Raw genomic sequence first — 25299 nt, forward strand, 5'->3', positions numbered from 1 at the left:
ATTACCTATCTGTTATTTTTTTATCATGTTTATTTTTCACATTTTAACGTGATATTCATAATTTATGTCGGAGAATCAATTTTTAAAATATTTTTTTATAATTTTTTCCTTGGTTTTTTTTTTTTTTTTTTTTTGAAAAAGTATCATTTGGTTAAAATATTGGATTTTTTAGAATTAAAAAAAAATGTTTTTAAAAGAAAAAAAAAAATATTTTACTTCTTTCTCAATTTCTCAAAATTTATGTTTTTTTTTTTTTTTTAAATGTCATTTTGAAATTAAATGTTGGATATCATTGAAAATTTATGTTTTATTCTGTAAAGTAAAATTATTGCAACTTTCCGGTATTAAAAATCAAATTTTTAGTCCAGAACTTATTCATATTACAACAGTTGAAAACTTCCAGAAAGTCTGTTGCTTTAGACATTAAATTCATTTTGTTTAAATTATAAATTTTAATTTTCTAAAGCTTTTTTTTTCAAGAAATTATTCATGTTCTAAGATTTTTTTCTCTTTCTCTTTTTTTAAAATATTATTTGAAAAAAAAAGTCAATTTGGATGGTACTTTTTGTTTTTTTGATAAAATTTGTCAATCAGGATAATTAACTCTATTATGTTTTGAGTTTGTTTGATTTTATTTTAGTCGATGTTTTCTTACCTAGTTACTCGTATCAATTATTTAAATGAATTACTCTATCGAAAATTGTATGGCCCTTTTTCGTTTCATTGAAAAATAAAAAATGAAAGCTTACTGGGCCGAAATAGAGAAAAATCGTGCTTTCAAATTAGATTAGGTAAATCCCTCTTATATTATATTTTTAAATTCGAAATTTTATTAATTTACTTTGGGAAAATAGTAAGTAGACTAAAATGAATTTCTTTCAAGTAAAAAAAAAAAAAAAAAAAAAAAATGTGGGACGACGATATTAATTGAAAAAGAAAATAATTTAAGCTCTGAATTATTTAAGTAAGGTAAGGCTCTTTACTTTTTGAAAAATCTGTAATTATTACTAAAATATTTTTTCAATTTGAATAAAGGAGCCGAATCAATATTTGAAATATTTTTATGAACGGAATGTTTTAATTTGAAATTATGTAATTTTCCTACGTTATTTTATACATTTTTCAAATTTTTTTAATCTACGAATTGTTGTTGTAGATTCCATCCTTTAAAGATAAATAATTTTTCCTTGTAGCGTGCGGCTGAGCAAACAAAAATCCTGTTCCTTTCATCATGTTCTCATCATAAGTATGATGAATTTTTCATTTTCTTTCTTTATTTCCATACGTATTTTTCCTAATGTCAATTTAGTTTTGCTCAAAATTTTAAAGAACCACCCAACTTTGAAAAATAGTAGGTAGGTACGCGATAAGTGTTTTTACGTTTTACGAAAATTTCTTATCTTCAAGATTCTTTGCTTTATTTCTTCAATTAACCGAAAATTTTTTTCAAATATACTTAAACGTATTTTTTATTCCATTTTTAAAATTACGATGTCATCTATATTTGCATTTAGTCGATATAAAATAGATCTTCGTCGAACGGTTGTGATTTATGGTGAAAAAATGTTTGAAAAATTGTCAAAAAAAAAGTGACCGTAAATTCGTAGACGTAATTTTTATTATAATATTATCGCATAAATACTAAGTATACGATTGTAAACCTTGACATAGTGGAACGTATGTTCGCGTTATCGTGTTATTTTCAAATACCAACAACGTATTTAACGACACGACGTTATTTACTTGCTTTTTCGCACTCACGATGCGAAAAGAAAAGAGTCGCCGAAGAAAGCTTCTTCTTTTTTTTCGTGAATTGTGATCATTGTGATTGACTTAGGATGAGGTCGTTTTACGATTGTGTCTTTTATTCGGTAACTATCTATTCCGATTTTGGGTTCACCAAACCTCTGTGTATATTTGAGAATTTTGGGAAATGTTTTTGTCTGGTCCATGTCGTATAACCTCATTTTTTAATAATTTAGAGTATTAATCACAGTAGGATTTTAATAAATCACTTTAAAACCCGTTAATTGAATCGTTTAATTTCAGAATTCGTTGATGTCGCCGAGTTCGAGCGGACGTAGTAGCGCGAGCGGTTCTACGTCCTCGTCCGAAGCTGACCCAGCGAAAAACCGCGGTCTACCTCTATCCGAAGTTACCGGTCGGATTCGATATGCTAGTATCTCGGAAAGCTCTAGGCCAAGAGCCGTATCCGATAGTGTTAACAACAAAGGACCCGTATCCAAAGTCATGGATTTATTTAGAAATCGTTCGAATAGCGCAGTCAGCGCCGAAGAGAAACGTCGAGCGGTGAGTATCACGGTGAAGGTTTACTGTCTATGCCTTATGCTCGGGTTAAGCATAAGCAATCGTATCTGTACGAGAAATTACGCATACATACATACCCGTATAGTGGAATTTATATGTACATGTGTCGTGAACCTTGAATAATGTCTTGGCAGTCGTAAATTTCTCGTTGTACGTCCGAACAAGCGATTCGTAAGAAAATTTTGAAGAAAAAAAATGGTATCGTGAAATTAGTTTGGAAACTTTTTTCATTTTCTAATTTGAGACGAATTTTTCAATTTATTTCATTTCGCAGATTCGAATATTCGTCGTCCCTGGTTAATTTTCCGCCTAAATTAAAACCATTATAAAGTTTCATCTGGTTTAATAACCTCGTTCTTAACTCTACGTCTCGTCGAACTCGTCCGCAGAATGGATTTATTCGTAGTATGGAGATTTACACAAATCAGCATAATTTCTTTCTATAAATAATCGTCGATGAAATACAATTTTAAAACAATAGAAAACGCAAACACTGTTTCCCAGAATCCTCTCTGTATAGTTATCCTCGGAGTGAAAATCTTGTCGAATCGTTAGTCTACATATTAATCTGTTTAGTCGGTTTAATGAGAATTTTATAACCGTGTAACTCTCGGTTGGAAAAAATATTGTTCGTAATTGTAAAATATGTACGTAGATTTTCCTACTTACCTATTTAATATTCATATATTTTTTTTTTTTTTTTTTTTTTTTTGTTGAAGAACAAACATAAGTTATAAAAAATGTGGCGAAGGTTTATAACGATTGTTTTGAAAATTTTACGAGTTTTTTAGTCCGTGCCTAACCAATTCGTTGGAGTTGAATTGTTGTGTGGTTAAATGAATGAATTGGGGAAGAGAAAGAGGACAGCAGATCAGACAAATTTACCGCCTTGAGCAAAGATTTTCTATTGTAATTAGGATGACTAGTGTTGGCGTTAAATTTGCAGTAGTTTTTTGAAAATTATTTTCGAGAAGAAACGCAGAATTGGTGAAGTTGCTGTGAAGAATAAAGATGCAGATGTCATAAATTTTAGAAAATCGTCGTTAGGTAAAGTGAAATGAAATCATGAAAATCATAAATTGACGTGGTTTTTTTTCAGTCATGAACTCATGATGTTCATATTAGTAGTCATTAAAATTCTGATTTGGCTTATTAGAAAAAAAAAGAAAGAAAATAAAGATAAAAGAAAATTATAGGCAGTAAAATTTTATTTCAAAGTAGGACTGAAATTTTCAAATTAGGTAAGCTAAATACTCATACATTGAAAACTAATTGCCTCGCGTAAATGTTGTTTCAAATTGATACAATATCAAAATAATAGTTGAGAGCTTTTGAATAAAATTAGACCAATCAGTTGGCAAAATAGTAGAAATTTTGGCCAAGCGTAATTTAAAAAAAAAAAAAAAAATCGAAAAATATTATTAAATTAACATTTTATTATAATTTTCAAATTGCACCGCTTTATGAATAAAATTAATCAAGAAGAGAATTTGCGTTTAATAAAAATATAAAATAAATGGTGACGAAGGAGAATAGAAGGGAGAGAGAGGCTTAACAACTAAATTTCTGACTTTGAAAATTTTCTTGGGTTTAGATATCGATTTTATGAAAGGAGGGAAGGGAGGAGTTTTAATTTTTAAACGTAATTACTAATTAGACACAAAAATTGTGTGTGTTGTTCAGTCGGATGCTCTAAAAACTTTTCATTTATCGAAGTCGTTGATTAGGGTAAATTTTGTGAATAGAGCATGATTGGGTATTGAAAATTTGTCAAAAAAAAAGATGAAATTTTCTGCTTCGAAGCTGCAAATGCCTTGAAATTTTTAATGAAAATTGAAGGTTTATCATCAAAATTTTGCAAGAAAAAATAAAGTTTAAAAAAATCAGAATTGAAAAAAGGTCTGTATAAAACAATTTTCATGACTGAATTTATTTCAGTTAAATTTAGATTTTTTTGTGATGGAATCCCTTCTTCGGTGATTGCTCAAAATTCTCATTTTTGTATATCGATGGATCGATGGTTCTGTTTTGACCATTTTTATTGAGATTTTCATATTTTTGACATTTTTTTCGAATTTTTTTGGACGGTTAATTGTTTGAGATTTATGCAAAAAATTTCAAAGCAACGCCAATTTGTTTTCAGACTACTTTTTTTTTGGAGAAAAAGTAGAATTATTCAAGTTTTAGATGTTTTGAATGAAAAGTTTCTCTTACTTTTGTCTTCATTACGTAGGTATTTTAAAGTTTTTCATTTTTTTTTTTTTTTAATTACAAAAATATGTACAAACTTTGAAACAAAACGTGGGTATGATGATATCATTCTGATATCATAGATCAATTTTGCATTTTTTTTTTCATTTTTTAGCAGTTGAAGTTGACAATTGATAGAAAAATTAGAAAAATTGACTCCCATATTAATTTTGAAGATTTTAAAAATAAATACACGTTCTTATCATGTTTTTACCACAGACAAAGCATCATTTTATGAACGTATTTTGAAATTTTCTTCTTATAAGTATCTGAGCTTTATATTCAATGAAATTGATTTTAAAGAGAGTGTCGAAGAAGAATTGAAACAAGAAATTGAAACATTTTTTGATATTCTACTTTACTTACATATATGTGTAAGAAAATTGAAAAAAAGAAAAGAAATGGAAATAAAAATTTTCTTAGAAAATTTGAAAAACGGTCTACTTAGGTAAAATTATTTTTATGAATTTTGAATTTTAATTCATTTAAAAAATGTTTTCGTTTTTTGGAGGAAAATCTCCTTTCAACTCGTTCTTGGTCTATTTTTTTATTTTTGTTTTTTTTAAGAACTTAGCTATTGTTTTTATTTTAGAAAATTTGTTGAAGATCATATTTCTTTTCAAATATTACTAACTTGATAATTTGGTTATTTATTTGGATGAAATATCGCCTAAGTTCCTTGAAATTTTAACGTGATATTAAACTGTGTAAGTAATTTACCTACTCGTGATGTTTTTTTTTTTTTTTTTTTTTTTAATGAGCCGACATTTTCATGATACATGAAAATATTACAGCTATGATCGTGATCAAAAATGATTATAAGGACTTCTTGAACCATGAAACGGACTGTTTGATTAACCCTCCTCCCCCTCATCCTCCCTTAACCCTTCTCACTTCTGCCATAGGTTGATAAACTGTAGTAACCCGAGAGTACATATTTCAACAACAAAACTCAGGCAAAAAACATCGAGATCGGATTCAATGTGCGTGTGTTGTGTACGAATACCTACTGGACATGCATAATTCACTTGGACGACCACTTCGCCTACGCATCGAACTCGAAGAAAGAAACAACAACACTTTAATATTAATGAAGTCGCCTATTGATACAGGATGAACTTGCGGAACATTTCGTTATGGTCAAAGGAGCCGTACACAGAGCAACAAGACCAGTTCACTGTAGAACTTTATTATTCAGAATACTACAAAAGGATATGTTTTTCTCTGTAGTTAGAGGTACTTCTACCTGTAGGTACTTATGCTATACGTTTCACAGCGCACGAGTCAGAGTAGGTAACCCAACCTTACAGTACAAATGTACAATTGGATCGGATACGGAGCAAGAGCAAAAAATGCTGATGGCAATTATATAAAGTACCTACGTACTTACATGCGAGTGCTCGCGTAACCCTTGATCTTTGACATTTTATTATAGCGTTATGCGGGGGCGATTTTTTTTTCTCGTTTAAATGTCAGCATATGTATGTACCTACTTAGTACTTATGTGTGTATTGTTGTTGTAGCTGCGGCAGCCACATCCACATCCATATCGCGAGGTCAATAGTAAAAACATATCTATACGAGTACAATTAGCAATTCGATCAATGAGTCGAACTATATGGTCGACTAAACGTACGAATAGAAGAACCCGAAGGAGAAAAACGAGAATATTCGTGACTAGACTGGAAGAATATCGTACGTATACGAATGCGCCAAGATGATGGAAAACTACTCGCAGGTGGATTATGGATGACTAGTAGTTGAGAGTGTCCTTAGTTGACGCGCGCTATACGAGCATCAATTAGAGAAAAATTGTCGAAACTTTACCGGATGGAATACGAGTATGTCGTCGAGAGAAAAGGTCTTCGGAAGGAAGAAAAATGTGGTTATCACCAGTCAGCTGTGGCCAGTGCTCGGGGAACATGGCTCGAGCTATGCTTGTTTTTGATGAAGGTCGTTCGGTTACGTCACATTGCAATCAGGTAACCGTCGTGTACGTACAACTACGAGGGCTCTCAGCTCGCTGGCACTGGCAGTGGCACATACTCGTACGACTACGGCGATAAGCATAAGCATTCTGTTGATATAACCGTGCGATGAATCGCCGTTCGCCGCCGCCGCGGCCGTAGTGTTGTTTATGTACCGAAACTCGGCCTACGTACAATTTGAATGAAAAATGTGCGAGTTGTGATGCAAATTCGACGACGAAACGTGCGCTCAATTGAGCTCCTCCGGTGATCACCGAGCTCCGGTTGCCTGATGATCGCATCAAATTCAATTGGATCGAATCGAACTGATACATTATTCGGTGAGCGAACAATTTCCAAGAGAGAAATTACCATCGGCAAAGTTCGGTGATGACTCTATGAACCTTACTCCGATCACGTGATCGATCGATAGTAAAAAATTGATATTTTTGGACGACGTATGGTTACCGTTTGATTCATCGTTGTTCCGGCGCGGCGTAATTTTTTTCATTTCGGCTTCGACGTACGCAATTTTTTTTTATTCCTATGTTTGCAATTCGTAGTACATACGAAGATGGTAGGAGTAAAATCAGTAGCTGTAACAACACCATATGATCGCAGTTAATGTCGAACCGATTGTACGAGAACTTGTGTAAATATTTCTTATAACGACCAGTGTTGATTTAAAGTTTCAAACACGACTCGGTTCGATGTATTTCGAGTACTCCGGTGCGTTGGTTTTTGAACGCGTGCGGTATTTTTCATTCCATTCTTTTCGTTAAATGATTAATTTACTCGTTGTTTTGGAACCGAGCTTTGTACGTCGTCGGTCGACGGGTAAATAAAACGAGAAAAAAAAGAAACAGAGTCGTTCATCTCGGTTTTATGTATTACTTCTTCCGGTATGAATTTGATTAAAACATACTCAAGGATATAACTAAACCTACGAATGGATTCGTGTCCTCTTACTTGGTTTTCCATATTTGTCGTATGTGTATTACCTATTTAGTAATTGACTCGCACTAAAATGATACCATCGTTATAATATTGAAATAATTTTACTCGAGGTGTGAATTTTGTTCGTTTTAATCATGGTTTATCGGTTCATCTTGTAGTGATCGTGATTGTGATCGAAAATACGTACGAGTATTTATAAAGTGCGACGTAAACGTTGATCGACGCCAGACCCATCGAAACGTAAGAATGCTGCAATATGTCTTCGTATTTACGATGGCTATTCAAGTCCGGATTCGGTGGTATTCAAGAAGAAGATAATGACTCGACGACTCGTTTAAACCATCAACCGTTCAATTTACCCGAATATTTATTTAATTTGAAACCTCGTAGTCGTTCGTTGGATACGAAAACCTTAGAAGCCACCGGTATTAAATTACTGCAACAAGTGAGTCTTCCTTCTATACCGGCTAATTGAAGATTTTTCAACGAAAATCAGACGAATCCGTCTAGATTTAGTGCTGTGAAGAGATGATGGAATCACTGAATCCTGGGGAAGGATTGTATTAGATGGATCCCTAACCATTCCTTTCTCCCTCCTCGAAATATTTTATTGATTTTTTTGGAGGAAGAAATAAGCTATATTACACTCTATCAATCATTCGAAATCCGTTTCATGGTCGCAGAAGCCCATCTTCATAATTTTTTGAAGGCATGTGTTCGACTTTTTTTGAGAAATTTTCATGATACCTACTGAATGAACATTTTAGTAGGAGTCTTGTCACAATATTGTCCCAAATTGAAATTTTATGTTCAGTTTGGTGGTCAGTTGAACAGGTTTGAACTAAAATTCATCAAGAATTAGGGCTCTGGAGCGATTGCTGAGAGACGAAGGAGGAAGAATACAACTTTTTTGCGTTTTTGATCCTTATTAAAACTTGTTTGACGTCCCCCCCCCCTCTCACCGGTATAAACCATCCTGGATTGATTCAAGAGACCGAAATTTCTCATGCTAAAGAAACATAACCTAAGATAAATGCTTTTTGGTGTGGAAGCGGGGGGGGGGATTTTGATTTTTAAACCTTTTTTAACTCCCATCGACCATTATAGCTTTTAAAAAGTGCTTTTTTGCGATTTTTTAAAAATTTAATTTTCAAATTTTGTACAGTGATTGGACCTTTCCTGATTCACTTACGAGGGTCCTGATTTTTCTCTCTTCTTCTCCTTCCCTCCTTCTCTCCCTCCCTCCCAATATTTGTTTTCTTATTTTTCTTTAGTGGAGGGGGGGGGGAGATTTTCTCTCACTATTTTGAAGGCTCTATGATATGGCATTATTTTGTAAAAGGTGTGATATGAAAATTTTGTTTTGAAATTATATCCATCTAATAAGGTATCCCTAATTTATTTTTAAAAAAATAATTTTTAAACACTTTTGGTATTTTAAATTCTTAATTACGTATTACCTATACCTACCGAGTATTTCAAAATATAATATTATGACGTCTGATTTTTTTTGGACTTTTTGGAATTTTTTCTGGAACAATCCGATCTTCTTCAACTTCAAATTAATGGAAGGGGATGTACATAGAAAGGAGAGACGAAAATTCGTTGAATGGGAAATGAAAGTTGAGAACTATTGATGGATAAAAAAACGAAAAAATTGCTAAATTTGAGATGTTGGTTGAAAATATGACTATTCGAAAAATCTGATATTGATGTAATAATGTTGTTCTTTTAAACTTCAGGGCTTTAAATTTACAACATTTACACCCTATTGTCTTACTTGTCTCATTTCTGGCTAAATTAATTTGCTTTTTAATCCATAAAAATTAATAGGTAAGTAGCTAAGTACCAGATAAAAAGAATGTATCGTTGTGATTGGCTGGGAAGATGTGTTTTTTTTTTGAAAAAAAGTAATATTCTCAATGCTGGTTGAGTGGGCTTAGTGAGATGTGCTGAAAATTTTATACCATGCCATTTTCAAATTTTTAAGTCATATTGGGTTAAAAATGAATGAAAACATCCCCCACCTCTCAAAAGTGTACAAACGGCTCGAAAATCCTCTCAAAAATACATGCAGTTATTTCAAAAATATTTACATGTGAAACGATTTACCCAAGTACAACAAATTTTCTATGAATGTAGTTTTTGTTTGAAAATTTTCAGCCACTTTAACTGTTTTTGAAAATTAAAGGGTGGTTTTTCATTTACATATAACGCAAAAATAATTTTAAAAATTGGAAAATCTTAAAAAAATTACTCAATTAAAAAATTTTGTAGTCTCAGATCTTCATTCATATAAAAGTTAGGGGAGAGGGGAGTAGCAATTTTTGGGGCGTTTTTTTGAGCTTATTTGATCATCATTGGGACCCCTTATTTTTTGAGATTGAAAAAAAAGGCAAAAGTGACTCACACTATTATTTTAATATTCGAAAATCCAGAAAAGCTAAACTGTTTGAAAATGTGGAACTGAAAACATTTTTTAAGCCTGTGGGTACCTCCTACGAGCAATCAAAATGTAATTTCAAGGTCTTAACTTTGGTTTTATGAGTGTTTTTTTTATTTTTAATTTTTATTTAATTTTTTTTTTATGCTCAAGAAGTTTTGAGCACAGATTTTCATCTGTATATTTCAAAATTATTCATTTTTGGAAGAACTCTTCAACTCTAAATTCACTCTTCTCACCTTCTGGAAATTTTTATTCAAGAAAAATGAAAATACATTCAAAAATTCTATCATAGTTGTAAATTATTTACTTATCAGTCAGTGGAAAGTTTTTCTTTGATTGCACACATGAACATAATTAGCTACTTAGATATAAATTGTCCATCAAATGGTGTTTTTTCACAGTTTGTACGCCACTGTTTTACTCTTCAAGCCAAATTCCACGATAAAATAGAAAATTACTTACGTGCTCGAGGAATATTTTTTAGTTTTGGCAAATCGTGTATTTTTTTTTTCGTTTTTGTCAGAAAAATGTTTGAATTTTATTACTTTGGTTTGCAATTTTGAGATGAAGGATTTCGAATCTTAATGGCCTGTCCTTTTGTTTCTAGAAAACGTGAAAATAAAATCCAAATATAGTTCCTAATTATCATAAAACTTTTTATGAACCATAAATCTATTTTACATACTTTGACATACTCGTAGAAAGTCATCACATCGTAAGTATTTGAGTTATCTACGTTCTGTGTTAGGTAGGTATATATTTTTCGGATCGAGTCTGTTTCCAATTAGACATTATTTGTTTCTCTTGTAGTCAATTTCCTGTAACCCCCTCCGTAGCTCTGTCCCCCTCCCTCCCGTCCATTCTCTCAACACTGTCGCTCAAAAAATTGATCAAAAAAACCAATGAAAAAAACTATAGTTGAATAATTATTCAATATGGTGAATGGAAGAAGGGGTGAAGGGGCCTGCCATAAAATCCATCTTTCTTCAAAATCGTATTCCTCGACGACCTCAAAATTTTCCTTTATCTCGGATCAGGGCCTGAAAGGGGTGAAAATCTCATAAAATCGAAATAAATCGATCGTTAATGGGATTTTTTTTATCGCTTTACCTTGAATACTTTGAAGAAAAAAAATTACGACGGTTAGTCATCGCGGAGAACAACACACCGGCGAAAATCCAATCCAGTCGAATAATTTCCATCATCTGATGCGGTAGATTTAAAATTAATGAAAAGTGTATTTCAAAAACGAAGGTTAAATTTACAAATATTGTTTTCTTCCCGGTTCCCTCTTCCGAAATACAGGAAGATTAATGTACAACTACAATACATATGTACGGATGCGATAATTCGGATCTACGCGTACGTGTATGCGTTTGTCTGCTGCCAAGATGTAGCTAGAGTAATGTATTGTTCGCGTCGCGTCGTCGCTCGTCGTCGTCGTATTGTAAACAACTTTACTCGCGAGTTGCGAGCTCGCGAGTTGCGAGCTCGCGAGCTCGACCTTTATAACCATCTCTTAATTACTATTAACGAATAAATTGTATTCAACTGTCATCCGTATGAGGTAAAAAATTGATCATCTGATTAAATTTAAGCTAATTTACGACCTAATGAATCCGGCCGAACTGGCCGTGAACGCGGAAAGAGGATTTTCTCGAGGTGCGGTGCAGTGTCATTAAGGTGCCTATAGTCTAAAAGGTGTGTACAGCTGTGCGGTATTTTCTTCGTAATTGGATGTGAAATTTTAGAATACAACGTTGGGTCACGTAGAGGTATAGAGATAATAGGTAGACTTGAGACTGTCGTGCTTCGTGAAGCAGTAGATTTTTCCTAAATTGTGTTTGTAGTTTCCGTAGGAAAATGCGAGAGTTTGGATTTTTTCCTTCCTGAAAAATGTTGACAAAAAATACAGAAAATTGGAATTTTTTTTGTTGAAAAATTGGGAATAATGTGATTAGTGCTGTGCCTTTATTGGGGGGGGGGATAAGTATGAATTTTTAAGATCTTGAAACTGAGCAATTATAATCCTTATAACAACCCACAATAATATAAAGGTGTCCTATTTAGAGTTGTGAAAACGAGGAAGGTGTGTTAATTATCAGTATTATCTATCCTTTGAGCCGAGAATGCACTGTTTCAAAAATAAAACGAAAATGAAAGTTATTTGTCATAGTTTTTGTACCCTTCCATCTTTCAAGTATTTAGAAACGCGACTTCGATAAACGTTACCAAACTGATTGTAAAGTTTACAACGTTTTTGTGAAAATAAGTTTTACGTACAAAATGGAAGAAATTTAATTACAATTCTTGACGACATCCCGAGTTCACTTGGATGCTGCAGTAATCGCGATTCATCTCGAAATTAAATTTATTCTAAATGAAAAACTACGCTGTCGATGCGTAAACAAGTGTTCAACGCGTTAGCGTGGATGGGATATCTGCTAAATTCGTAGGTACTAACAGTTGGGTTTTTACATCGAAAGGACTAACGTTAAAATTTAGATATAAACATTTTCAAGGCGTTTTAAATTTTTTTTTATTACGATTAAAAGATTAATTCGTTACCTCGAGGAAATATTCCTTCGAGAAGTTGTATTGCAGCAAACTTAGCTCCTACGTTTGAGTGTTGTTGATTGCGTAAATTTTCCAGTTCAAGTTTAAAAAGGAATCATTGATAAAGATTGACGAATGGAAAAAATAAAAATATTATCGTTCATTAGTTTCAGCAGAATTGTCAGACTAATGGAAACAACCACACTCTATTTAAGATAATATCATAATTCCTTTAAAATTATTACCAGATTTTACCTCTGGATTGCTGACAAATTAAAAAGCTCAAGTTCAAAATTTTCATTCAACATTTTCAAATTTTTTTTTTTTTAAGCTCATAACAGTGCTACAATTTTTAATAATGCAACACTACAAATTAGAATGAACCATAGCCCTGAATAAAAATTTAAATTCGAAAAACCCAATTGCATTTTGAAGGATTACTTTGAACCCCCCCCCCCCCCCCCCCCCTCAACCAAATCTTGGTATTCACCCGAAGTAATGTTTCTCTACAAAATTTTAATTTCAATCAAATTCTGGTTCTGGGTTTTTCTCTTGAAAGAAAAAAACAAAAAAAAACGGTGAATGTTAATTTTAAGTTCCAGAGGCATAAGAATTTGAGAGAATTACTCGAAAATGCAGCTCTATTGTGATTTTTTTTTCATACTGGATAAAAAAAATCGATGAAAATATTTTGAAACTTGGAAAACATATCAGAATCTTTTTTTAAAGCTGAATTTTTTAGTACATTATAAATGTGATCTCGGCCTCGGGGTGCCTAGCAGTCATGCTTATCCTGGTTTTGTTCTGTTTTTTGCCCTGCTGTCCTGCTTCTGTCCTGCTTTTTTTGAAAAAATTGCCAAGAAGTCGTGCTTTATACCATTTTTTAAATCAAGTTTACCCTTCTTTAAAATTAAAACATTTCATAAAAAAATTTTCTCTGAAAAAATTTGACTTCTGTTGACCCCCTTTCCTTCCTCTCATCCACTCCTCATAAATTGAAGTAGGTATTTTGGAAAAAGGGTTGTCCTGCTTGTTTGACCGGTGGCACTTATTTTTCTATTTTTTATGAATTCAATTTTGATTTTTTACCCCCGCCCCCTTAGAAATTAAAATACCTACACATATGTATCTGAAAAACTATTGGTTTCCCATTTTTCAAGTAAACTTTTACATTTTCTGTTTATTTTTACCTTCTTTTTTTTACAATTTTTTTTTCTGGTAATGTAGCATTGAAAAAAAGAAACCGACAAACTTATGACACCCCCCCCCCTCCTCATTCTCATTAAAATATTAAAATTTGTAGGAAAAATTAACTTTTCTGCTTTTCATTTAAAAATTTTGAATTTCTTACAATAATTTTTTCTCAAGTGATGATGAATTGGAGAAAGAAAATTTAAAAAGTATGAATTTAAAAAAATCCAAAATTAATAAATTTTCTTGTGTAGATAATTACTAATTAGGTATGTAATGAAAAAAAAAAAAAAAAAAAAAAAAAAACGGAATAAATGTTGACTCTCACTCTCCCTCCCAATTGAACATATTGTTGGGTGGATCAGGAAGGAAAATTACTTTTTTTCCCCCAATTGCTAATCTATTCACTAATTTAATCAAAATATTATGTTTTTTTTTTTTTGTCAATTAGGTACTTACCCTAACTATAAAGTTTTGATTTTTTGACAAGCAACAGTAGAGGATGAGGAGAGGTATCCGAACCAAAAAATTCAGAATTTCTGGTCAAAGAAATTATTCAATTGGAGTAGAAGCTAAAATTTGATATTCATAATCTCTATCCATCCATCCCTCCCTCCTCTACTTTAAATTGATTCAAAACAGTTTCAGATCGTTTTGAGCAGTTCTGGGATCAGTACGATCTTCAATTCTTCCATGAGATATTTGTTGTTATAGCGATAATGTGCTCAATTTAAATTCATATTATCATTACTGACCCAGTGGATTGATTTTCTTATCTTGAGTCCCATTTACATGTTTCCAAAAAATTTTCCCTCTCCCCTCCCTAAAATATATACTGGACTGGACTCTTTAAAAAAATGTCAGCCGAAGTGCTGGTGCTTGAACAGTAAGTAAAGTATCATACGTTTGGTTTACTAATACCTGTTCTAAAATATCATTTCGGATGGCACCTGGAATCGGCTGTATTAAAAGTTTTTGACTTTTAATTCGTTCTTGTTTACGTGTTCAATTTTGGATATGTGTGATGTAGATCTGTCTACTGTAGAAAAATTCATCGTTCTATGTACTGGTAGGTATGGAATTGTCCTCTGACTTTTTTCAAAACAATTTTTAGGGCGTCTTTAATAGAAGATGGATAATGAGAACAGTGTCTGTTCGAAATATTTCTTTTTGGGGGAAGATTTTTGTTCAATATGTTCTGTTTAGAGTTCTATTTTTTGGGGCTTTGATTTCAGGGTAAACAGATTTTTGTTGTGAGGGAAAGCTCATATGTACTTATTTAAATAAATGTAGAAAGGATCATCAAATTCAAACATAATATACCTATGTAAGCTTACTCTGATCGCCGCTGTTTACGTTGTTGTAAGAAAATTGAAAAATCTTCTCCCTTCCCCTCATCCTACTCGTATATTGTTAAACTCGAAATCTGTTGCTGCATTAAGTGTCGATTGCATCGCGTTGCATTGCATATGATTGTAATAAACATACGCGATAGTCCAATTGTTTTTGATTAATTTCTTTCAATAAATTGAACAAACTGAGGAAAGAGTCTTCGTTTTAGAAATACACGACGAATATTGTACAACGACGTAAAAATTAATTTACTGCTTGCGCGTTGCTTTGAATATTATAAACTCTGTATTACGATCGAATTCTGAAAAGTATATAAGTACTTTGATACGATGCCTTTACACTTTGTGTACAGTATGAATTTATCGAGCTGTGAAATGCTATACGAAATTCGAAAATAGGTATACCTTTATCTCGTCGAATTCGTAATTAGAAACATTATTATGAATATTTCAGCGGCAGTCGACGGCGGCGTGGAGCGTACTCGTAAGATACACAGGTACACATGAAATCTTAAAAGGAATACGATAATTAAAATTAACAAAGTCACGGCGGCGCGTTCTATAGGGAATGAATTCGTGTAATGTAAAGGCCCATGCAGCCTGGTTGATTTTATTTCAAGGAAATCGCCTTGTAAAATATATGGTCGAATAATACGTACGTTTGGTATTACCTCTTAATACACACTTGTAATGTAACTAAAATAGCCATTTTTTTTGTCTGATTGCAGAGAGCAGCGGTCACCTACCATCAGCACGATGTTCCATCGCACGGTAAGTACCCGATAATTGAGTTGAGAATAATAAAAAATCGTACGCTGTTTCATTATAGGTTAATTATACGAGCGAACCATAAACCTCGTGTAATTATTTATTTGATTACTTACATGTTGACACCATATAAACTACATGTGACTAGTTGCCGGTTTTCCTTCACGTGCGAAATTTGCACTCGTAAGACTTGTGAAAAAAAAGCTACCCACCTATATCGTATATCGTGTATTTTCTCATATTATAATGACTCTTTGTGGTGAAAATTTGTCGATATGGCACGATATCGAGACGTGTTTCTTTTCGATGCTGGATACTCTTAGAATTCTGCAGGTATACCTACCTTAGCGGACGGGACACATAATATAAGGCATATTGTATAATAATCGATATGATTCATTTTATGTAACTTGCTGAGATCGGTGCTGTGCAAGTTTACCTTGAAAAAGTTTCTGCCAAAGATATTTTTCAACATTCGAACGGATGAAATTTTTTCCAAATTTATAAATACTTATACTTACGAGTAAGACGCGTACTGTAGGTATCTTTATATGTACTTGGTGTACTCGTTACGAATACGCGATGAAGCTGCCGTAAATTATAGTCTTTGTTTACGTAATTGAACGTGTGTAATTACCTGGTAAAAAATTGTTTTTGTTTTCCGCTTTTGCATTCGAACTAAGGTCATCGAAGGGCGGGGTTGTATTTTGTGGCGATTTTTTGAGTAAATCACCAAATTACTCGATAGATCGATGATAGCGAGGTATTTCTTTTTCAAGGGGTGTAATGTAGTATTGCTGAATTTTAACCCTACCTCTCTACCTTAAGTGCCATAATTTATTACTAGTATATTTTTTTTTGGGATTTTGGGACAAAGCACTGTTCTTTTGGCCTTCTGAAACCTAAAATTATGGAATTTTTGCGAATTATTAAGTACTGGTACCTAACTACAGTATTTTTTTTCTCGATATTATAGCTTCCTATATTTTTCCTTTCATAATACCTAATGTATATTGAAAGCGAAAACTGTGTATTTTTTTTGTTGATAACTTTGCAAGCAATTAAACTGCACATTACAAATTCAGGTACATCGTAACCCTTTCTTGTTCTATTTTACTACCCAGTAGATGATATTTTTCTTCAAAGTCAAAAATTCGCCTCAGAGAAATATTTTTTAAATTTTCCAAAAAATTCTTAAATGCTTCGAGGATGGTTTTACCTTTGTTTGATCGTTCAAAAATCACAGCTTACATAACATTTATGTATTTTGAATGTAACTTACCAATTACTATTTCTGCATAGTTGGGTTACTTTGTTTGTACGTATGTGACTATGTATGAGGTTTGAAGTATGTAGTTAACCAAACTTGAATATATTTATTTGTTGATTAACGCTTCTGTATTGACGCATGACTAGGCGAAGGCGAAGGCGAGTGCACAAGCACGAGCTCATTGGATGCTGATCTCGAATGAAAATTTTCGGTAAAGGTACGTCTGCGATCAATCATTGTCACCGCGTTGATATAATTAATGGTACTCGGGAGGATTTTTTTTTTCTTCGACTATACTTTATTGCATTCGTAGGTATACTTATACGAGATGAGAGAGAAACCTTGCTCGTATACTTACGCACACGCAGACACATTTATGTACTTACTCTGTAGGTAATAGTACATAAGAGAAAAAAACCATTCGTGTACCAATGAATTAGAAAATTAGGAACCGCTAATGTTATGTGGTCTTAAGTAAGCTCGTATTGTAAGTATTTGTGGCTTATTGACGAAATGACGACTGACGACCAGCGCACACATACCTACCTACTTACTATACGTACGTCTTGAAAGAGTGATTTTTGGTTACGAAAGTTCATTATTCTTAGAGTTTGGTACAGAATGACGTTTTTTGTTGAATGGAAGTCGATGTCTTTGTCGATGTCGAACGAAGTTGGCTCGATTGAATTACGTAACTATACTCGTACATTGATTGGTGGTTTACGTTGAAAATGTACCTAATTAAGAGGAACTATAGATAAGGGATTCTGTGATCTTACACATGGGAAATACGAGTAATAGTTTTCTGTACAACGTAGGTAGCTTTTTAGGCTGATTGTCATCCGATATTTTTGACTATCACGTTGTTTTAATTCACTACAGAAATATGGGGGTAGATGGGGGGGGGGAGGCTCAAAATTAAATTTATAATCCAAGGAGTATTTTTTCCCCATAATTAGGTATGGTGTCGTCGTCTTGATCAATTTTTTTTTTTGTCAATTTTGATGATTAGGTTTGACCGATGGGTTGAAGGATTTGAAATGGGGACGTTTCTGGATAAAAATTTTGACTCGTTTTGATTTTTTTTTAGAAGTGTTAAAAAGAGTAGAGAGGGAGTTTAAAATCGAGTGGGAAAAAAATGCTGGAATTGATTGAGAGTAATCAAATGATGAGTTATGCTGAGTATCCAAACATCAAGTTTCGAGATTATGGGGGGGGGGGGTGGAGAGAAGGGGAGCGAGAGCTGAGTTTTTTTCATATTTTTTGAACCTTGAAAACAATTCTTCCAACTTAATTATTTTTCTCTATTTTTGAGTTGTATTTTAATTTGTTTTTAGCATTTGCTATTGCTGGAAAAATATTCTTCACATATCGACAAAATATCAAACATGTTTCCAATATTTTGATATTTTGCAACAAAAATAATTTTTTTTGGTTAATTTTTGCAGTTTCAAATTTTGCTCCTAATGGACAAAATGTAGTTACATACATATTTCAATTTTGTGGCATTATTTTCTATTTTTAAAAATTTTTATTTTATTTTTCCACATTTTAAAGTTTTTTGTGTATTTCTAATTGATTTTTACATTTTTTCGAGTTCTTTTCTGGAGAAAGGAAAAAGGTGGTTAGTATCAAAAATGTGGTTCAATTTTTTTTTTTTTTTAATTTTTCAGCCAACTTTCTCATTTGTTTTATTTGTAGGAAGGAGAGGGGGGTGAGAGGGGCTTTTTAGTAGGCTATAAGGTGCTTGATAGAATTTGTCATTGCTTTTTTTTTTTTTTTGTTGAAGTAGGTATGTTTAATATTTTATTCTGATCTGATGCTTCGTATTTCTATTTCTGGAAATTTTATCAAAACTTGAAAAAAAAGTACATTATTTTAAATTTTTAAACATTTTTTTCTTGCACTGAAACATTTTTTTTCCCAAATTGATGAGTCTTATTTTCTTTTTTTTGGGGGGATGACTTTCAAATCTAATGCTGGCAAAATTGATTGAATAAAAGTGTACTTTAGAACTTTAGAATAAAAGCTTCAGTTTTCATCAATTTAGATATCGGTTTCATTTTAGGTGTTGGTGTTTATTCGTGTTTTTTAAAAATCAGTGTGTTGTTGAATGTTATTTTTCTAACCTTACGAGTTGAAATTAAAGACATACTTTCAATTAGTGCTGCAAAAAAAAACTGAAATAAAAATACAAAAAATCCGTATAAAAAGTGTAGTCTTTGATGGATTAATAATAATAAAGATACAAAATTTTGTAGTCGAGACGTCTTCTCACTTTTTTTCAAGTGTAAAAGCCCCTCCCCCCTTCACCCAAAACAGATACAAGAAGGTTCCAGTTGTATTTTTGGTGCGACGATTCTGTATGTAGCCGAAATTTCAAGTTTTAAATTTCGATAGCAGTTTTTTACAGAAAAATTCAACCAATTTTATCAATCAGTTTATCGGTTTCGGTTTCAGTTTTCCGTTTTCCAGTCTTGTCCTGCCCAAAAAAATGTTAATTTTAATCAAAATTGAAAAATTGTGATCTGTCACGAGAAAACCAGGTTAGTGTCCAAAAAATCGATATATTTTTTTTGATGGATATTGGTAGTACTCAGGGTGCAGAATCTGCCTGTGGTGGTAAAAACGTTCGCGAACGATTCTTTTGACCCTAAATTTAAGGTTAAAAAAATAGAGCAACTACAAAAAAAATGAAAAAAAAATTTTTTTTTCATTTTCTTAAAATGTATGCCCGGGGGAGTCAACATGCAAATTTTTGTGGATATCCGCTCACATTTGTAGGATTTAGGCCGTTTTTTTGAAATTTGAATGAGGCTTAAGCTGGAAAAATCAATTCTTTTCACCTTGAACAAGTTTTTTGAAAAAATTGAAAAACTCAATAAATTACTTATTTTATGTTAATAATTCATTCTTAGTAGTTTTTGCGAAATTTTTGGTGCGAAATTTTAAAAAAACGAAAAAATCGATTTAGGGAAATTTCGATTATTGGCCTTTGGCAACCCTGATTTTGAAAAAAAAATGTCAGGTTATGTTGGCATCCCTGGTGGTCAAAAATGGTCCAAGTTTCACGGACCTACGAATCATAGATCCCCGAACACATGGATTCAAAACTTCAAATGCCCGTTCTGTAAAATTTACGTTTTGGACACTAACCTGGTTTTCTCGTGACAGATCACAATTAAATTATGTACATTGTACATATGAGGAGCTGAGAATCAAAACTCACATTTGCCACCATAAACGATTTTGAGAAAAACGCGAAAAACTGAGTTAGTAGTGTTGCCAGTTGAAAAAACTTATAATACCAAAATGAATCATTAGATAGCGCTACTAGAACACGATTCCCTGTGTTGACTGATTTTTACCTAGCTCCCTTCTGCTTTAATATCCACACAAAGAATGGCAAATGTGAGTTTTGACTCCAAGATTTGCAATCAAATTTTTTTTCACTGTTTTAATTACGACGATAGGGAAAAGTTTGATAACAAGCTGAATTTTGGTACATGGGGGTTTTTTGATACGCTGAACACGAATTTGGGGTGTCCAGGTGAATCCGGTGTACGCTTCCCCCTTTTTTGTGGACCTTAAGCCCCCAAATTTGTTTTTTTGCGTTTAAGTCCGAAAATATGCAATTTTATGCAAGATTTATGTTTTTTGGGTCGCAGAATACGAATTTGACAATATTTTTTTTGTAGGGGTGGGGGATGAGGGGGTTAGGGGGGCGAGAAATTCAAAATTTGACTATAATGATGTGTGATATGTCTAAATGTATGTTTTTGAGGGTGTAGATCACGAATTTGACAATATTTTTTTCTTAGGGGTCAATGGTGGGGGCTGAGGGGTGAAAATGGTTAAAAATTCAAAATTTGACTATAATGATGCGTGACACGTCGAAATGTATGTTTTCGTGGTTGTAGATCACGAATTTGACAATATTTTTTTCGTAAGGGTTGATGGTGGGGGATGAAGAGGGTGAAAAATTCAAAATTTGACCATAATGATGTGTGATATGTCGAAATGTATGTTTTTGAGGGTGTAGATCACGAATTTGACAATATTTTTTTCGTAAGGGTTGATGGTGGGGGATGAAGGGGGTGAAAAATTCAAAATTTGACCATAATGATGTGTGATATGTCGAAATGTATGTTTTTGAGGGTGTAGATCACGAATTTGACAATATTTTTTTCGTAGGGGTGAATTGTGGGGGATGAAGGGGGTGAAAACGGTGAAAAATTCAAAATTTGACCATAATGATGTGTGATATGTCAAAATGTATGTTTTTGAAGGTGTAGAAAAGGTGAAGGGTGGGGGATGGAGAATTTTCTATTGGAGAGCCGTCAAAGTCCCTGGAAGAAAAAATTTGTAACATTTAAACAAAATTCACCATGATTTTTCACTATAATTGACTGTTGTCGTCTCCGGGGCATTCGGGGGCAAAAATGGCAAATGACATCTTGAAATACACTATCTGAAGTACTAGCCCCTGGGATTTCCCGTGCATCTACGTGCAAAAATTTGTTCTATTCCTATTTATGTAGCAGAGTAGGCAAAACACGGAGTTTTAACGTAAATTAAACCTCTATAATGACTTTATAACAAACTAAAATCGAGTAAATTGATGAAAATTACTCACTTTCAGTTGAATTATTCATACTTGGTACATTTCGACATATTACACATCATTATAGTCAAATTTTGAATTGTTCACCGTTTTCACCCCCTTCATCCCCCACAATTCACCCCTACGAAAAAAATATTGTCAAATTCGTGATCTACACCCTCAAAAACATACATTTCGACATATCACACATCATTATGGTCAAATTTTGAATTTTTCACCCTCTTCATCCCCCACCATCAACCCTTACGAAAAAAATATTGTCAAATTCGTGATCTACAACCACGAAAACATACATTTCGACGTGTCACGCATCATTATAGTCAAATTTTGAATTTTTAACCATTTTCACCCCTCAGCCCCCACCATTGACCCCTAAGAAAAAAAATATTGTCAAATTCGTGATCTACACCCTCAAAAACATACATTTCGACATATCACACATCATTATAGTCAAATTTTGAATTTCTCGCCCCCCTAACCCCCTCATCCCCCACCCCTACAAAAAAAATATTGTCAAATTCGTATTCTGCGACCCAAAAAACATAAATCTTGCATAAAATTGCATATTTTCGGACTTAAACGCAAAAAAACAAATTTGGGGGCTTAAGGTCCACAAAAAAGGGGGAAGCGTACACCGGATTCACCTGGACACACCAAATTCGTGTTCAGCGTATCAAAAAACCCCCGTGTACCAAAATTCAGCTTGTTATCAAACTTTTCCCTATGGAATTTTGCAAACAAAACTAAGTTTTCATCAAAACTCACATTTGCCATTGGCAAATGTGAGTTTTGATTCTAACCCTTGGTTTTGAAGGTGAATTTCACACCAAAATGACTTTGATCCAAAAAAACCGAATATGTCACATTATAGTGTGTAAAACGGTATATCCAAATCTGCCATAAAACGATTTTTTTTTTTTTTGGCAAATGTGAGTTTTGATTCTCAGCTCCTCATATAAATGCTGACATTATTGAAATATTACTGATCCAAAAATGGTTTTGAATGGTCCAAAACTGCAGACAAGATCGTAAAAATACTACAAAATGTCGTAAGATTGTTTCAAAAAATTCCATAAATTAAGTTGAAAAGTTGCTTTTTTTAGTTGTAGGTACGTGGATAAAATGTTGAAAAAATTGTTAAGAATTGAGTGAGCAATTGATGGATAATTTTGCAATTTTTTTTTTTTGAAATTTAATGGAGTCTTGCAAAAAATCATGGCGAAAAAATTTTAAGCTTGCGGTTAATGCTCAACCTTCCTAGTGAGAGATCAAAGTTCGAAAATTAAAAAAAAATTTAGGTTTTTTTTCTAGTTCACGTGGTTTTTTGGTGTCTTTAGTATGTACTTCCATATCGTCGCATTTAAACCATTCTAAAAGCTCAACGTTCATTTTTGTCATTTGTATAGTTCTTAAAATTACAGTTCTTTTTTTCGAAATGCTTCAAACGCCGGAAAAACTTTCAAATTTTTCAAAGTTTGAGCTCTTAGGAAGGGGGAGGGGGAGGAAACCTTTTTCTCACGTCTTGTTGAGGTCATTTGGCTATAATTCGTAATTTCTTCCTTGATCCATCAAATTTAAAAAAAAAAAAAAATTGAAAAACGACCTACAAAAGATTGCTATTTAAAAAAAAACAATTTTTCTGCCTGGTTGCAAAACTCAAAACTGTGAACGAAATTCTAATGAAAATAAAATTGGGCTTTTTGGCAGATTTTAAATAAATTTTTGTGTAATTTTGAAGAAGCTGGTTTGAGTGTAGTGATACAGTACTAATTTCGGTGTATATACGAGTATTTTGGCCTTTAGGGAACGTCGATTCGATTTACTGTCTTTTTTACTTTTTTCATCTTTGTTTTCAAAATTTTATCCCAAATTTGTTTTCCAAATTATTTTTATCGCAGTCAGATAGTCAAGAGCGAAATTTTTATTTTTCACGAGTTTTCATTCCTCTATGTTAATTTTGATCAATTTCGTAAAACTTGATCACGAAATAAATATTTTATACTTGATCTCAGCGGTCTTATCATGTTTTAAAGAGGTTTAAGGCAAACGAAGATCCCTGAATATTTTTACAAGTTCGCGTGTTATTTTTTCCTCCAGTTGTTCGTTAAAAGCATTTGTAAGGGGTATCCAAATTGATACATAAATTTTGCTCAATCACTCGACCATTAATGTAATGAATAATTGCCTGCATGAGATATAGACAACCTCGAAACAAAGACTCAGTCAGCGCGATTAGACTTCCCCGATGGAAGTACCTATACCTACCTGCCAATCGTGCACCGTGCATATACTTAGCCTAATGAATTTACAATTTATCTAAACCTAAGTTCCTGATTCGAATAAATACCGGCGACGACGAAGGATAACCTGAAACCGGTACACCGAGAACGACACCTCGCGACCTTTCTAGCACCGGCATTATGGCATTAGGCGGCATATAAAAGTACCATATCTCACCCAAGTGCAAACTGCAGACTGCAGACCGTCGCCAGGGGACTCAATATGCATTTGTTGAATGTTGATGACGAAGCAGGGCACGAGCCCGTCCGTCTAGTGAAGCGTGCCACTGCCTTGCCACTTGCCAGCATCAACGTCGAGCTAGTCGACCGGCCACGATGATGGTATTTTAAACGTTCGTCATGTCGACGAATATTTCCACCAATCGGCCTGCTAAATTTTACGTACCGCGTCCGCGTCTCAGTCAAGCTTGATTTTAATTTTTTCATCGTTCACCGCACACTTTTAAAATGAGGTTAAGGTTGCAATTCGATAATTTTCGCGTAATACGATTGATTCGTGCGGTATACGTCGCGTCGAGTGTAAAAAAAACGCATTCGTAAGCGGTTGGACTTGAAAATAGCGCCATCGTTAATACAATTCGCGAGCTACAGGTCGTTTGCCTTTTTTAAAAATAGGTTTTTTTGGTGTTAATTTTCATACTGCGTATACTATTAATGGTATTTTTACACTTTTGTTTTTTGCCACATTTTATGTACGAGTATGTGGTGTGCTGGCTATAGCGAACTAAGTACCTACCTACAACCGCACTACGGACGCGGTTACGCTTCTTAATACATTATAGTATTATGTAGCATGTAACTAGAGTGAAGCTGAGTTTATTTACTTTGCTTGTTTATAACGTGAAATGAGTTGTGACCAAGGTCGTTGGATAATTTTTTCAACGTTTTAATTCGCATTTATAATATGTATCGTATACGCTATTCAGTGGGAATGAAATACTTATGTATATCTACCTCGTGAATTACATTTACCATACCTACGTAGATTATACTCGTAAGAAAAGCGAAAACATCCGCAGTTGATTCGCGATGAACTGGAAATAGTCGTCATTTTAGTTTAGTTTTTTTCCTTTTTCTTGTGTTATTTTTCATGCATACGAATCTGTGTAAATAATACCAACCGTGGTGAAACATAAAATTCTATTTTTATCGAACTCGATGATGTAGTGGCAAGAATAATAAAATAAGATGATTTGTAATTCTTTAGATATTTTGAGGGAAATTAATGCACAACATTTTCAACTGAAGTTACCTATTTAGTAAACTAGATGCTCTTAAAGAAATTTATTT

The 25299-nt window shown here is 33.1% G+C and overlaps 1 protein-coding gene across 2 annotated transcripts in view; it reads left to right on the top strand.

The window, feature by feature from the left end:
- SNF4Agamma (SNF4/AMP-activated protein kinase gamma subunit) overlaps positions 1-25299 on the top strand; it is a 224026-nt gene that overhangs the window by 75990 nt on the left and 122737 nt on the right. For both annotated transcript variants that reach the window (XM_065362399.1, XM_065362400.1), the window contains 2 exons: positions 2050-2310; positions 15776-15818. In XM_065362399.1, coding sequence (XP_065218471.1) covers positions 2050-2310; positions 15776-15818 — 304 coding nt within the window. The remainder of the gene's footprint in view (positions 1-2049; positions 2311-15775; positions 15819-25299) is intronic.

The sequence above is a fragment of the Planococcus citri genome, chromosome 4 (assembly GCF_950023065.1).
Source record: "Planococcus citri chromosome 4, ihPlaCitr1.1, whole genome shotgun sequence".
Lineage (NCBI taxonomy): Eukaryota > Metazoa > Arthropoda > Insecta > Hemiptera > Pseudococcidae > Planococcus > Planococcus citri.